The sequence below is a fragment of the Coturnix japonica genome, chromosome 19 (genome assembly GCF_054131305.1).
Source record: "Coturnix japonica strain WE chromosome 19, WE-NBRP24, whole genome shotgun sequence".
In the NCBI taxonomy this organism is placed as follows: Eukaryota; Metazoa; Chordata; class Aves; order Galliformes; family Phasianidae; genus Coturnix; species Coturnix japonica.
In genome coordinates this window covers 10,475,895-10,492,722 of record NC_140681.1, presented here as the reverse complement: position 1 = coordinate 10,492,722, position 16,828 = coordinate 10,475,895, and the positions used below count along the sequence as shown (strand labels likewise).

The 16,828-nt window shown below is 49.0% G+C and overlaps 1 protein-coding gene across 3 annotated transcripts in view; it reads right to left on the bottom strand.

Annotated features, from left to right (window-relative positions):
- Positions 1–9,180, bottom strand: part of CTNNBL1 (catenin beta like 1) — a 37,631-nt gene extending 28,451 nt beyond the window's left edge. Inside the window, exons 1-4 of one of the 3 annotated variants that reach the window (XM_015882064.3) lie at positions 9,110–9,180; positions 3,482–3,670; positions 1,335–1,441; positions 610–749 (exon numbers count right to left, since the gene is read on the bottom strand). In XM_015882064.3, coding sequence (XP_015737550.1) covers positions 610–749; positions 1,335–1,441; positions 3,482–3,670; positions 9,110–9,139 — 466 coding nt within the window. In that variant the 5' untranslated portion in view covers positions 9,140–9,180. Of the gene's footprint in view, positions 1–609; positions 750–1,334; positions 1,442–3,365; positions 3,408–3,481; positions 3,671–4,105; positions 4,260–9,109 lie in introns of those variants that run through there. The other 2 variants (XM_085520409.1, XM_085520408.1) reach the window with 2 other exon arrangements.
- Between the last annotated feature and the right edge of the window lie 7,648 nt (positions 9,181–16,828).

Genomic DNA, 16,828 nt, shown 5'->3' with positions numbered 1-16,828 from the left:
GGTTGTAGAACTGTCACTGCTATTTACACCATCAGAGGGGCTACCCACAAATTCCAGCTTTGAGAATAACACACCAAAGCTATGGGCACACGAAGGATATTTCACATGTATAAAATAGGGTGTAGCACCATGGTGAGCTAGTCCATGGCAAAGAGCTGAAAGCATAAGCTCAGCCTTCTATAAAAAAGGGCATATTAGTCTCATTTTTACTAGGGATTGTTCCAGACAAAGGCTGCACACAGTTCAAGGTTATAATGCTGTTAAGCCCATGCTTCAGTTTTTTGCTGTGCTGTTTTGCTGCGTTGCTTCAGCTATGCCATTCATCTGTTTGTACTCCAACACAGCCACTCAAACTTAGATGAAAGGTTCATAAAACGAGAAAGGAGAACAAAAACAGTGGGGGGGAAAAAAAGAAAATCAGAATCAATATTACTTGAACAAAGAAAGCCTCGCTTGAAAAATAAAAAGGAAGGCATAAATTCAGTGTAGTGGAAAAGAAGAGAAAAAAAACACATAGCAGCAGCAGCCTATGCAAGCAGGTTATAGGAGATTACAGAGGAGTGCAGAAAGCCTCTCACGGGAGAGCTACTTTAAACCACTGGAGGATATCTGTGTTGTCGTGTCCAAGCAGCCCGAGGAGAGACTGCACAGCATTCAGTTCCACCAGCAGGTGGTACAGGTCCGGCATTGTCGCAATCACATGCATCTCCTGAATGATGTCATTTAAATCCAGTTCGGACTCCATGAACCTGAGGCAAGACAAGAAAAGCACATTGTTTGTGCTTTACAGACACAGCCCTCCTCCAAAAAGAGAGCAACAGCTTCTCATAAGATCCCACATAAGCCCAGCTACATGCAGCCTCAGCAATGATTCCCTGTGGTCATGTGGAATGAAAAGCTTACAGCTTTGGAAACAAAGCAACTTCTTTAGATACCTAAAAGGGAAATTATGAAACTTCATTTCATTTCTGTGCTCCCAAAATAAAAAGAACAGGAATCAGAATTTCAGTTTCCTAGTCTTGTAAAAACAGCAAGAATTTAATAAATCAGAACATTTCCCTTGGTTGCAAATTATATTTTTCATGTCATAGTTGAAAATGACTTTTTTTCCCCCCAACCATCTATGGGTCTCCATCAGAAGTCTCAATAATGTCATTTTTGATTAAGAAAGTTAGTTTCAAAGGCAGTTTATAAGAGCTTAATGGCAATAACTGTTGTTATGTAGGTCATGTATGTCATGTATGGTATGTTATGTAAATGAAAGAAGTCACTTTAGGGCTGAAACAAAAGCCAAGGCCACAGTGGTGGTACAGAGGGGCTGAGCACAATCTTACTTCTCTGGATTGTCAGGAAACTTGATCCGCAGCTCCTGGTTTTTGTAAGATCTCTTCTCAAAGGTGAGAATCATCTTTTTCACTGAGCTTTCATCCAAAGGTTCCTCCTAATCAAATTGGAAAGAGCAGAAAACTGAACTTAGCAAGGTTAGCTTCAAGGGGGTGCACGCAGCAGCTCAGTGAGACCACACTGTCTGAAATGAAGGATCAGCGACAAAAACAGCTATTTGCAATGGCCCTATCTGGCACCATCAGCCCTAGTGAAGCTTTCTGCTCCTGACAGAACACAGTAAATTTACACTAGCAGCTTAAGCCCATGGGCAATTTCTTTCCACAAGTTCATTGCGCCGTGTCTTTCTGCAGATCTACATTTAACTGCCCTGAGTTTATGTTCTATCGTGTTTTCCTCACTTGGATAAGCCTTCACTTCTATTTTAAAGTCTTTTTTGAAAGGAAAAAAAATTTAAAAAAAAAATCAAAAAAAATCAATATTTTACTCTACTACTTCCCTTTCATTTTGGAAAAGTCTTCTAAAGCATTTCTCAATTGTCAGTGTTACACCAGTAATGCAGCTTTAGCTCCCTACCTGTTACCTACAAATACAATCCCATTATTTTCCTTGTTTCCTGATTTTAAGGCATTTCTTTTATCGCAATCACTACTACAGAAAAGTTCTTAAAACAGAAAAGAAACCAGGCCTCTGCACCCCTTACACCATGCTCTTCATCCCACTCATGGTTAAACCAAGAACTGCTTCTGGTATTAAGGATTCCTTATGGAGTGAATTGAAGCAGCAATCTGAAACCAGATAAAGAATTTCAATTTCTTCAGCAAACTCCATTACAATAACAACAGCAGTCCAAGGGAAGATAGTTAAAGTCTTCCATTACTATTGGATTTTCTACCTTCTTAAGTCCAACCTGCTACAGCACTTCAGAGTTATGTCACCACCCCATTCTGGTGATCAATAGTGCAACACACAGACCACATTCTTCCTCCAATGGCACAATTTCAATCCACAACAGCACCATCACAGGTACTGACGCTGCTCCCCTCTATTTCATTTGACTCTGCTTCCTCTAATATGTATTACTGTAACATCTCCATTAGAATCTGCTTTTTATGCACACCACATTACAGTGCCCTACAGATTAGCTTGCCTCCATCACATTTACTGATACAAAGAGCCTTTTGATGGTGCTTGGATTAACTGTGTTCCAAGATAATAAGAAAGAGATGGGAGTTCTAAAGGAACGCTGGACTCCCAGCCCTTCCAACGGCTGGGTGGGAGAGCTGCACCTGACAAAGGCTCACACAGTGCAGGAATCCACACGACTCGAGCCGCCCAGCAGGGCTTCTGCCTGCAACCATTCATCCTGGAGCTCAAACGCTACAGAAATCCAGCATTATCTTCTTCAACTACCAACTACCAGCAGCTAACTGCCATGGCAATAGCTCAACACCAGAAACACAAGGGAGATTTTCAGAGATGAACGCTAGCAATGCCATACGCAAAGGGGAGCGATATGATACGAACCGACAAGATTCTGCAGCAGTGAGTGTATTTATTTCAAGTTAAAAAAATAAAATCAAACTGGACAGAGACATCAGGAAGGGAATATCTTTTAGATTCACACCAATCCACGTGTCACACTTATAGCAATCTCTTCCCTGGCCCTTGGCAGAAGGGCCAGTGCCGCATTGAATTTCTGTCTCCAAGGCTTGAAATCATTTGCCCTTGACAGCTGCTACCCCCCTCTGCTGACCCAAGACCTTTCTTGTGTAGAAGAATGTTTATTTGCAGCTGCTGCACAGTCAGAAACAGAAGGAGAAGGGGAGCAGCTGCATGCCTGGGAGTACTGATGAGAATAACAGTTAGAAAACCATACAGAATCCAGAAAACATCTTCCAAAAATACAATCTAAAAGGTAATTTGCATCCCCTCACCTAATACAGGCTGAAATCTTTATTCTCTCCCTTCACATTCCCCCCCTTTAAGAAGTTATCCTTATGTTGAAAGAACAACCCCACCTTAGGCTGTATGTGGCACATGACCAGCCAGCTTCATCACCTATATGGTACAAAAAGAACAGCTCAGAGAAGCAGTTTAGTTCTTGCTCCTTTCCCACAGAACATCCATGATTTACCTCCTCGTCCTCCTCTTCTCCATCCCTTTCAATTATCTGAAGAAGTTTCTTCTTCTCATCATCGGTTTCCTCCTGCACAGCAGACTCCTCTTCCCTATGACGCCCATGCTCCCGCGCACTCACTTGTTTCCGACGTGCTTTGATTTCTTCCTCCTCTTCATCACGGGGCCGCTTCGTCCCTCGGTTAGGCTACAAAGAAAGAAACAATGTGAGTGAGTGCAGCCCTCCTGCGACCCTCACAAAGCACAGCACCAACGGTACCAAACGTGCTGAGGAAATTCGGACAAGTTGTTTAAAGCTCTTCCTCACACAGCGCCAAACTCTGAAAACCAGAAAGGAAATGAATTTAGTTATAAGGGGAACATCATATGATGAGATGGATGGCTCTGCCAAGAGCTATGTCAACAGCCTGCCTTGTTTGATCTATGAATGTGATTCGTGGGAAAATATCTCCATAGGGAACAGAGCGGTACTTACAGATGAGAAGTGCCAACGTGCACTGCTCAGTGGCTGGGCAGCCTGGAGGCTCCGGAATCAGCTGGGGCAGCTGAGAGCCTCATGTCTGAGGCACAGCAGAGAGATATGCTTAAGCATATAGGAGTGAAATATAACATTTGTACCCACCTAGTATGTGAGTTTATGGTGAATTCCCCTTGATTTCCCCCATCCCTTTGTCTGAAGTTGGCGAGCACCGTGCAGAGATCAAAGCCCAATTCATGCAATGCAGGATAGGAGCACTGCTGCTCGCTGCAACTCTGCAGGGCTCTGGCAACAGATTAAGCAGTAGTTTATTTGGAACAACCTATCATTTTATCCTACAATTCCCATTTAATTGGCAAAATTAAACATAATTTGCCAAGGACAAGAAAACATCCATTAACCCTAATCCCATGTTTTAATTCAGACTAGAGGGGATGAAAGCATTTGCAACAGAAGAAAAACTCTCTCCAAAAATGATAAGGGTATTACATTTGGTCTTGCTCACACTTTTTGAAGGACAACCAAGTATTCTATGCTCTGTAGCTACAGGAAAACAGAATTTGATTCGTTATTACTTACCAGCAGCAAGTGCATTAAGAACAGAATTCAGACGCATTCACACTTTGTGAGCCACTCGAGTTGCCTGGAAGGTGGTTTCTTATTTTCTCAGGCCTAACATTCGTCCAACCTATTTCCTAAGGTGCCACACAGCAGAAATACCAGCCCCTCTAGTGTGGGGCTGTCTGACACACTGCAAATCACAGCACACTCACACAAGTGCAAGGCCAGCTTTTAACTGAGCTGGAATCAAACCAGAGAGGAATCCAAAGGCTCGCATAGAGAAAGGAGAGACCTGAGGGCTGGCAGTCACAGCCCTGCAACATTCGCCTTCCATGTTTCTCAGTTCAAGTTCCAGAAAATCATTCCTTGTTCTCATTTCTAAACATTAAAAAAGGAAAATCCAATGAGACCGGAGCAGTAATGAGGGAGCGAGGGAGCTGTGCTTTGTTAGATGCAAAGTAATGTACCACAGGCAGGGACTACATCAACAGAACAAAACCTAAATTAAAACTCCATCATGAAACCAACCCCATTTCCTCTGAGTACACAATCCACAGCAGCAGCATTTACATCCTGTTTCAATCTCAATTATTTTTATCCTTTTTTGTATTTATGCATTGTTGGGGGGGGAAAGGGGGAGAAAGGAGGGGGGAATCTTCTATAATACATAACAGAAGTCATTATGATAAATTATGGAAGTGCCCAGCATGCAATTATTAATGCTGCCAACACACTGGCAATAGACAGTAATTGAATTCCCAGGCAAGCGTTATTAAGCAGGCATTAAGGTTTTTCCTTTTGTTATTGATGTTATGCTAAACCTTACTGAGAATATTGCAATTTTTCCACCCGGTGCTATTAACACTAAGAAATCAAGGCAGAAGTGAAGCACCTGCATTCCTGCCCAATACACCAGAGATGCGCAGCCACGAGCAGCTGATTTAAGGCGAGCATTAAACTTCTGCTCATTGATTTTCAGCTTTGTTTTGCACCGTTTCTTCCTAAAGGACTGTTAGCAACCAACAGGAATTAAGCACGCGCTGTGCTCTGACCGCAGCATTTTGCTAAGCAGCCACACACACACACACAGTGTTTGTTTAAATCACTGCTGAGCTGCACGCACCCAACTTTCATCTTGCTGGAAGAAGAGGGAAAGTTAATTGTTTAATAAATACAACGTGGATGGATTGTTTTTTACTCGGTTGTGCTGAGGTGCGTTTGGCACAAAGCTGGAATTCATTGGAAAGAGCAGAAGAAAACCGTTTTTAAATGGCTTTATGAGTTGAGCTTAATTTTCTTCCCACTGAATGCAGTGTGTCTGCAGTCATTTATTCCGAAGATGTTTCCATTTCAATCCAACACCGAGATCACCACACACACACACACACAAGGTTATTAATAAGGAAGCTGATGTTTATGAAAAGCAGTGAAACAACAGCTGCTGAGTGGTACAGAAGGATCCTCCTGTGTCTGTGCTGCACTACCTGCACTCAGGGCTCCCCCCACATCACAAACATGCATCCCGTTGTGTGCTGCAGAGGGTGATGCCCCAAACCTCGGAGTGAAGATCAGCTCGGGGCTGCATTGCCCCACTCAGAGCAGTGGCTGCATGGATATAAAAGATCTCCATCTTTAAAGCTTGCCTTCAATATCAGGGAGCTTCAGAGAAACCTCGCCAAAGGAATTTCATATTACCTAGGCGTCTACCTCGTAAGTAACCTTGTTATTGTGAAGCTCTGAAAGTATTAGTTCATGAAATCGGAAATAAATCTTCATAAGTGACACTGCTGCTGTGTGGCCACGTCAGCCAACTGCAACACACGCAGAGCAGCACTGCAGAATGCAGCTGTTGGGTCAGGGCTCCGAAAGCAAACCTCACACCTCCACAGCCACCTTCTTTCTGTCTGTATCTTTGGCTTCTGAAATTTGCTTCCAGCCTTTGAATTTTGCTTCCAATCAGGCTGCTGCCAATCTCACTTGGCACCAAAGCACGGCACTTCTTTATAGCCCATTACAGACTGAGAACTGGTACCAGGACAATGTGGTACCCTTAGGAAACCCAAGTGCTCCAAATGAAAGAAGGAAGAACAGAGCTGCATCTGCATGGACAGTTTAAGTTAATAGAACAGATCCTTTCCCTTTTCACCTTCCCCCACAGTAAGGCACACAAGGCCCTGAGGCAGCGTTGTACTATGAGAGGCACACAGATGAAGTTTCACCTCCTTGTTTTATATGGCTGCCATATGGAAATGTGAAACAAACCACCAAAAATATATACAATAATATACATACAATATATACAATGACCAAAAGCTGCATGTTTATCTGGAGGGTACAAACACTGTACAAACACTACGCCATCCCTGGACCTGGGATGCTCTGCAAGGACAGAGCCCAACGTGCCACAGCCCCAGCAGCAGGGCAGGGAAGCACACTGGTTTCTTTGGCTGACTCTTCCACACTTCCCACTTTGATGGCCAAAGATACAAGCAGAAAGAGAGCACAAGGTCTGCACACAGCTGCAGGAGCCACACCAAAGAAGCTCCAGGCACGGGGTCACAAGCATGAGGCCATCACGCTCTGACCAGGAGACACAGTGAGAGCAGCCAGCAGCCTGCCCAGCTCTGCTGCTTCCACCATCAGACACATCCATTATGTCACCAATCCACAGCAAACAGCCTGTGCCAGCAGCTGGAATTACTGCGCCCCTCCAACAACATGCTGAGATCCATCCCATCACAAGCAGTGCTCCACCAGTTCCAACAGCAGGACAAACCTGCTGCACAAATTGCACCCCATTACAGCTTCCCCCTTTTGTTATCCCATTTCACAAATATTTCATTAAAAAATTAGCAATGCATAATCATCACTCAGAGCTGAAATCTGCATTTAACGAGAATGGAAATAATCTCCCTTATTCCCTCCCACACCAATTGAAAGAGATGTCTGAAAATAACCAGAGCTGGCTTTGTCCCTATAATTACCCGCTGTAATCAGAAAGCAGACACGGAGGATCTGGGCACAGTGTTTCTGGGCAGCACAGCAGCAATATTTAATCATCAGTTTAGACCATCTGCAACTGTTTTGCAGCAACACATAAAGTTTATGGATTACTGAGCTTTGTATAAGCTGCCAGGTGCCGGGTCTGTTTATTTGGCCTTTTTTTTTTGCTGCAGGAGGTTCCTTTTCCCATTCTGACAGACATCGAGTGCCCAGCTGGCAGCACAGAACCCAAAATCTTCCACACCAAACCTGGCACTGAGGGAGAACATCTTGATTAAGCAAAGGCACGGATTAAGTGTTTAGAGGAAAACAATTTGAAACAATATAAAACTGGGCTTCTTTGCTGAGGGAAGCTGAGAAACTGACTCATTTGCAGCAGGTTAAAATCAGACAGCAGCCATCACACCCAGCCCTTCCCTGACAGCCACTGCTGCTCTGCAGTGAGGATGGATGAAGCTATCCCAATACAGAATCCCATGAGACGAGAGCATGAACCTTCATGCAGGTGGAACCGGAGCAGGGCAGGAGCTGCTTTATGAGCTACCCATCAGCCTTGCCTTGGTAGCAGCAGCTCTACCACTGACCTGGCTCTGTCGCACCACACACGAGGCAGCATGCGCACAGGCACAACACAGGGCTGGCTGCTCTGAATGTTATGAGAACATACACAGGGCAGCCCTGCTGTGCTGCCTGTAGGACAGCAGCTGCAGGCAAAGCCCACCACTCCCTGCCTTCATTCCAATGTTACAGATGCAGGTACCGCACTGAAGGGACTGTGTCTATCAGAACCAGAGCTCCTGTGCTGCCTCCTGCTCCCTCTCACCTCTGTTCACCTTTCTACCTAATTCCAGAGCTCTGAATCTGGGGACACGTGAAGTCCAGCTCTTGCTCTCATGCAATACATCACCTCCTGACACAGAAACATTGGTGTCCTGAGACCTGGAGAGCACAAAACCAGAACACCTGCAGAATGAATCTCAGTTGGAATCTGATGGATAAACTCAACAGCGAGAGAAGCTGCTGCAACACCTGGCAGCCACAAAGTGCATCTCCATGTGCTGCTTCCACATCATGGCAGCAAACCGAGGGCAGGCAAAGAGCCCAACACAGAGCAATGGGAAAACCAAAGGGATCAAAAGCAAACATACACTGTGCTCCAGGGCAGGATGGTGCTATGAAGGCCTCAACATTTTCAGAGCATGAGAAAAGCAAAAAGAATCCAAACTAAAATCTGAATAAAGGCTTAAAACCAACAGAAGTCAACTAGTAACTAACAGGTTTACCTTTACATTCCATAGGTATAAACTGCATCACACAACAAATAAATAACACTGATACAAATAATGCTTCACTCTCCTTCACCTCAGCCAAAGGAACACAAGAAACAACCATAATAACCCGATATTTAAGAAGCACAGAAGAATAACTGGACATTTAATAAGGATATAAAGCACAGGGAACATGCGGACAGGCCGCACCAACACACAGCTCCATCCCAGCCCTGAGGCAGCCGGATCTGCAGCCGTATCACAGTGTCAGCACGGTCAGGGCCCCCCCGCTTCCATCCCGTTCCCCCCATCCCACCTGGTAACTCAGCAGCTCCCCGACGTCCATAGCACCGACCGGGCCCCACCGCCGCCGAACTGTCGTAAAGCACCGGGATAGCACGACACCGTGCCGTAAAGCGAGGGAGAGCAGGCGCACTGCGAGGGAGCCACTCTGCCGGAAAGTGAGAGCTGAGACGCGCTGTCGCAAAACGCCGCACCGTCGTAAAGCGCCGCCATGACACGTGTGGGATGCGAGTGGTAATTGGGGTGGGGGCAGCTCGGCTCGGCACCAACCTTATAGAGCGTATTTCTTGATTGCCTCGGAGCCCGAATCGTTGTTCACGGCCCAGCGGCGTTGTTACCTCAGCAGGAGGGCGCTGAGAGGAATTAAAGACATCCATAACGTGTGAGAGGGGGCCCAGCGCCCCGCAGGGACCGGGAAAGGGATGGAGCTGCAAAATGAAAGCCACAAATCTGAGCTGCGGGGCTGAGATACATAGAGGAGAATTATTGGCTCTATTGGCTTCCATTCACCGAGTGCTGGGGCAATGGGGGGCAATGAGGGGGTCTAAGGGGCATTGGGGGGGTCTGGAGGACACTGGGGGGCTCTGAGGGGTATTTGGGGGGCTCTGGGGGGTATTAGGGGGCACTGAGGGGTATTTGGGGGCACTGGGTGGGCTCTGAGGGGTATTGGGGGGGGTCTGGAGGGCTCTGAGGGGTATTTGGGGGTCTCTGAGGGGTATTAGGGGTCTCTGAGGGGTATTTGGGGGCACTGAGGGGTATTTGGGGGCACTGGGTGGGCTCTGAGGGGTATTGGGGGTATTTGGGGGGCTCTGAGGGGTATTTGGGGGCTCTGAGGGGCAGCAATAGAGGCCCCATGTGATGGCAGTGAGCACAGCACAGGGCTGTGCAATGCAGCTGCCATTGGAACAGCCTTTGGTTTCTGCCGGCTCCTCCTGGATGTGTTTCCAGCACAGCCTTATTGCAGCCCAGGAAACTCAATTCTCAGCGAGCTGCTGCAGGGCAGGATTGGATAACGGTGTGTTTTCATGCAGTGAGGGCAGTGCGAGCACAGGGACAAAATATTGAATTAAAAAGCAAAACCAGAAGCAAAAACAAACACAAAACAATCAAAAAACACCCACCCAGCCAACTCCAATAATCGAAAGGATGGATGTGAACAGAAGCTCTTGGCACATGAAGCAGGTCCAGCACCCAGAGCTGCAGGAGGGCTGTGCTGCACCCCTCACCTGGAGATCACGGCCCTACGGCCCCATAGCACTGCAGAGAGAATCTCTGCCTTGGTTTGATCCCTGCTTTGCTTTTCAATCCAGATGCCTCCAGATCTAATTCCCTATAAATAATTGTACTGAGTAACCCGGGTCCCCCGGTGATTAACTAAACACACGGAGCCTTGCTGAAATTGAATTAGTGGTGTGCGCTCAGCCGTTATTGCCCTCCCCGCATCATGCATATTAATGAGGGGTTATTAAGAAATGTAAATGATGCCTCAGGGGGTTGGGAGTGCAAAGATGGGGTAGGGGGGGGTCGGGGAGGCGTGGGTTGATATGCCAAACCATTAGGAAAACAGCCTGATTGAAGGCACTTTGTTAATGATGTCAGATCTTGCTCTTTCTTGGATGCTGCGACGTTTCCGGATGTTTTCCTTTTTTTTTTATTAAAATGAGAAAAAAAAAAAAGAAAACGAGTCGTAACTGGAATGTGAAATGAGCATTTGCAAAGCAGAAAATCCACTGGTGCTAAGCAGCCTTGGGGAGAGATGGGGGCTCTATGGGGTGGGGGGTGTAGGGCTCTGACCCAGCCCAGCCCCAGCATTGCCCGACCTGTGTTGGTTTGGCATCACTGGCCAGGAGAGAGCGAGCGTGCCAAAGCTCATGCATTTTAACAGGCTCTCTCAAGCACTCCCCTCACCGTGGAATAAAAGCTGACAGGTGCAGCTGAGTTAATCAGAGTGGATAATGGAGGGAGAGAAAGAAATCTCATACCAAATTGCTGAAGGAATCGTGAGCCCGGGCTTGAAGGTATCCAATTAAATAGGGATGAAGCTTTAAGGCAAAGCCTGTCCTTCCCTTAGCATGCCTTGATGCACAGGATGGACAGGGGCATGGGGTTTTGCAGGGACCCGGCCCCATATGGGGAGGGCACAGGGGGGTCTCAGCCCCTCAGTGCTGTGGGGACAGCCCCATCCCTACACTGTTACCTGTCCCAGTGCCACGGCCCTGCAGCCAGTCCTGTACCAATCCCACCCTTCCAGTGCTGGATGAAGGCTGTGCCAATAAGCAGCTCAAAAATGCATGTTTAATGCAGCCACACTGTGGCTGATACCATCCGCTGGCATCACTGCCACTTCATCATGGATAAATCAGGCGGCCCGGGATGGCAACCGCACGCAGGCATTTGTTAGTATTCAGGTCTCTCCGTGCTGATGGCTTCATAACTCCAGACTTGCCTCTTAATTGCACCCGTAAGTGTTGAAATTACTGAAGGGTAAAATGCAAATTGGCTGTAACCTTTCTGCAGCTCAGCACCGTGTGGGCAGATATTTCCTCTTTCCTAAATGCTGGTGGAGCTGGGAATCATCCCACGCCAAGGAGAGGAAGAGCCCTGCTTGGGGGCAGCTCTGCTATGGAGCTCCTTGGAGCTGGGCAGCATGTGATAGAACAGAGCAAAGCCATGGAATCATGCTGGGTATACCAGGCTGGGCTAAATGGGGTGTGCAGGAGAGAGGTGCTCCCACCACAGCCCCCACAGCACTGCTCAAAGCCCCGGCACAGCTGGAGCTACGGTGCCGTAGTGGCACCTTATTTATGGCTCTGCTTCCCCGAGTTAAACTCTACAAAGTGTGACAATCAAAATTAAGGATTTCTCCAGAAAATCAGCCTGGGGGGAAATAGCTGGTGAGGCCGGTGGAGATTTCCCAGCGGTGACTTTTAAATTAAAGGGGGAAAAAAAAAATAAATAATTCCTTTAATTTGGCAGCATGTTTGGGATGCAGCTCGCTGGGCGCATTATTATCCGGCTCAGCAAACACTCCTGGAATGAACCCACTCCAAACCACCCCCAACCCGTGTCCACATCCCCGCATCCCTCACACCCCACTGCTGCAGTGACAGGTTTCTGCCCCACGTCGGGCACTGCTTGTCCCACAGAGACCATCATGCAGCTGCTTGGCACAGGGACATGGGGACCGAGCCAGGAACGTGGTACAGCCGGCCCCGGCTCCTTCCAGATGAGGCAATGAAATTATTTTTCTACTTGAGTAGTTTTCAATTTAGATTAAGAAAAATCTGTGCTCCGTTAGCGGCGTTGCAGTAAATCACGAGTGAGAGGCACGCCGTGGCTGACAGCCCGATCGCTTATCGGCACTGAAGCTTTCTCACATTGACAGGCCCCGGGGTGTGACATTGAGCCAGGGTGGGGGCGGCAGTGACTGGGGTATGGGGGTCCCAAAGTGCCCACATAGTCTGGCATGGTGCCCTCCACAGCCCATTGCAGAGAGCTGGAGCAGCCCAAAGGGGTCGGGGTGCGAGGTGCAGCCCTGAGTCCTCAATACAGCATTCAGGGGGTCCCAGCTCTCAGACCTTGGGGATGGCTCTGCCTGCACCATCACCCCACGTGCCCTCCTGCACAGAGCTGAGCCTCACCTGCATGCAGCACCCAGTGCAGCAGTGGTTGTCCCCATTGGTAGCTGTGCTGCTGCTGGGCTGGGGGCAATCCCCATCCTCACACACGCCTCCATGCCGCTGGCACTCTGCAGGGAGCACCTGGCCCAGCACCATCAGAAGGAGCATTTGACAGCAAACAAACCATTTTTTTTCCCTCTGGCTCTTTCAGCTCGTTTATCGCCTGCACAGGGCAAGCAGAGCTGTCATTGCCTGAACCTCACTCATCCGTTTAACCTTGGGGGAAGAAACACATTTGTGGCGGATAGCATGCATCAGATGGTGGCACGGGAAGAGCCTGTAGCTGCTGCGCCTGATGGATGGGCTACACGGGCCTCGCCTGACCTGTGCTTGTATGTTATCTGCATTGCTGCAGGAGGCTTTTCATCACGCCGACAGCTCCGCCATCACCTGCCTGGCAGAGCTCCTTGCTGGGCAGCAGCCACGCAGCTGCGGTGCCATCACAGCACCAGGCAGGAGATGGTGAGCTGTGTTGTGTATGAAGGCTGTGCCATATACCCAGCAAGGATGGCATCACCACCTGCACTTCCACCTCCTCTGGATGGGCCCGTGGGGAGCAGCCAGCCCTGAGCTGAGCAGTGTCAGGAGCTGCAGTGTCCATGTGGGGCTGCCTCTGATTCTGGGCACAGCACCCATCCATCCCTAGGCACAAATATCACCCATTCCTGGGTACAGACACCCATCCTTCCCTGTGCTGAGGGGTCCCTGTGGCTGTGCCCTGCCAACACGTGTGGTGTCAGGTACAGCCCTGCACGCAGCTCAGCACCGGGGCTGCACCACCATGGAGCAGCAGCAGGCACAGCTCCCATCCCCGGAGGCACTGGAGCAAAGGCTGGGAATAAACGACTCTGTTTATGAAGCCCATAATGGAGCCAGCAAAATCAGTCACTCAGCACAGTGGCAGCGCTGCGCTAATGGGATGTTATTTATGGCACTTCCCTGATGGTACAGGAGCTCCATGCATCCCACTGTCAGGCATTGCCCCCTGTGCCTTGACACCGCATGGCACAGGAGGGGGCAGGAGTTGGGGCAGGCAGTGGGGTTGTGGTTCTGAAACTGGGCATGATACACGGGGAGCAAATGACACCCACAATGCTGAAGCATCAAGGCTGGGGGGCTGGCGGGGGGCATCGCCACCAGCAGTGCCAGCAGAAGGAGAGGGCCAGGCTGTCACACGTGTCCTTTGGGTGACATTTTGCCAATGAAGGGTCCTGTGACATTGACGGAGAGGGTATTGAGCCGGGCAGCGCCGTGCCCGGTGACGGATGAGCGCTGCCAAGAGCCGACACAGAAGCCATTTGGTGTGGGGAGATGATAGATGCTAACACTAATTTTAAACACAGGCAGCCGAATTCCTCCAGACAGGCGCGGCACTCAGGATTTAGGGCACAGCTGCTGGGTTCAGATAAGGTGTGAAATCAGCCCGGTGCGCAGGGTGTTACCCAATAACGATCTCCTCGTGATGGATGGGGGCATCTTCCCACTGCAACCTCACATTTGGAGCCTTTCATGTCTCCTGGCATCAATTCTTCTTCCTGCTGGGGAATGTGATCCAGTCCCAAACCCAGAGCAAGGGGGCTCTGATCCACGTGGGCAGCACTAGGACACGGCTCAGCCCCAAATAGTTACGGCAAAAGTGATGCTTGAAATGGCAATTGCTGTGCTTGTCTGTAGCATTTAATCTTTCTTCTGACCTTATAAAAAAATCTATTTGTGTTGCGATTTTAAACTCAGTTCTTAAATCACCTACTACAGGCTTCACACTGTATTAATTTCTCCTCAAGCAAATGAGTTTGGTATTTGCTCTTTTCCAGTAGCATCAGTGCTGGAGAGCACAGCGGATGCATGGCATTTCTGGCCCTCAGCTCAAAGCTGAGTATGACACATGCACCTCCTTCTGAGAGGTGGAAGAGTAAAGGCAGCACCAGGAGAGCCATCCCATCCCATTGCATCCCATTGCATCCCATTGCATCCCATTGCATCCCATTGCATCCCATCCCATCCCATCCCATCCCATCCCATCCCATCCCATCCCATCCCATCCCATCCCATCCCATCCCATCCCATCCCATTACATCCCCCTTAATTCCATCCCATCCCACTCCATCCCATCCCACTTGATTTTATCCCATCCCACACCCTCTTCTCCACTGCCAGGAGAAGCAGGAGCTGCACTGGAGGCAGTGGGGCAGTGCAGGGATGCACAGCTGCAGTTGGAGCTGACAAGCTGCTGGCACACTGCTGTTGATTCAGAGGTGGCTGCTGCAGAGGTGATGCGTGGTCAGCTTGCCTCATTATTGTGCAAATTGCTGGAAATGCAAATCTCTAGGTGCACCTGGGGAAAATGTATTAATAATATTACTCCTGATTAAGGTCACAGGGCACTGTCTGCTTGTTTGGTGGTGTCTGGGCTCCCTTTCCTCTTCTGAATCTAATACTGTGTTTATTTCTGTATCAATGACATTGAAGTCCTTAGGAGATATTTTATCACTGACAACTCTCTCACAACCACATGCCAAAGCTCCAGCAGCAGCGTGGGGGTCCCTGCTCCAGCACCAGGATCACCGAGTGACACAGCACCAAGGATGACAGGTGATACCTACACTTCCATGGGGCCCTGTGTAGCTCTGCCAGGTGCTCACCCAGCAGCCTTAGAATAGCCAGCAAGGAGTGTTACCAGTCAGGCTGCCAGCCTTCCACCTGGGCACAGCACAGCACAGCTAGGCACACATCAGCACGGCATGGCACAGTATGGCACAGCTTGGCATACATCAACATGGCATGGCACAGGTTGGCACACATCATCACGTCACATCACAGCTTGGCCTTTCACAGCTTGGCACACATCAGCATGGCAAGGCACAGCTTGGCATGGCACACATTAACATGGCACATGTTGGCACACATCAGCATGGCAAGGCACAGCTTGGCATGGCACACATTAACATGGTACATGTTGGCACACATCAGCATGGCATGGCACAGCTTGGTATGGCACAGCATGGAACACCTGGTCACACATCAGCATGGCTTGTCACAACATGGCACAGCTTTCCATGGCACAGATTGGCACAGCACACCCCCAGTTGGCTGCAGTTCTGAGCCCAATGCCATCTGTCAGTGGGAGCCATGATCTTGTGATCATCTGCATGGGCATGAGCAGAATGCCAAAGCACTGCTGATTTATTACTGAGGAAATGCTTAATTTGGGCAATGTACTTAAAGGAACTAATTAGAATTGCATTAATATTTATGGACCTTCTGGAGAAGCTGATAGTCACTATTTGAGGGTATTAACTGTTATCTTACACCAGGCAGTACCGTGGTGTTTGGAGGCAACTCTAATTGTGGCGAGGGCAATCAAGATCTCACCAAACAACAGCCAGCCTGGAGCTGTACATCCACACCACATTTGCAGTGCTAATGAAAGTCAGTTGCAATTAATAACCCTGCTCGGAGCCACTGAGCATCACCCTGGGAGGAGGATCACAGTGGCTGCTTGGGGCAGACATGGTTCTCCCATCCACCTGTGCAGGAGGTGGGCAGTTACTGGGGCTGCAGAGGGGCTGCTGGCTGTGGGTAACTGTGGGGCTGGGGCTGTTCCTTGAGGGGAGGGGGTGTTACACTGGGTTGTGCAGGTGGACCAGGGCAGAGCCCCTCTGCACGGTGCCCAACACAAGTGTAGCCATCGCCCTGCCCGTATGGCCGACCTCTCACTATAGCAAAGTTCACATCAATTCTCTTTCCCCTCATTTGTCTGTAAACCATGAAGAAAAATCACCTCCGTCTGCCCACATCGGGCCGCTGCCGTGATGTATGGCTGTAATAAAAACCCCATTTTGGGAGGCCACCTTCCTGTGCCTCCAGCCGGGCTGTGTAACGGTCCAGAGCTGCAGCCAGACCTTGGGCAGGAGCACATGCCCCATCCCTCTATGCCACCTGGCTGGGGCCATTACAGATAGGGCTATTGGAGCTGTATTGAACCACGCAGCGGAGGTGGCCACAGTGCTGCTGTCATTAGTCCAGCATCTGTGAGCAATGCCCAACTATCC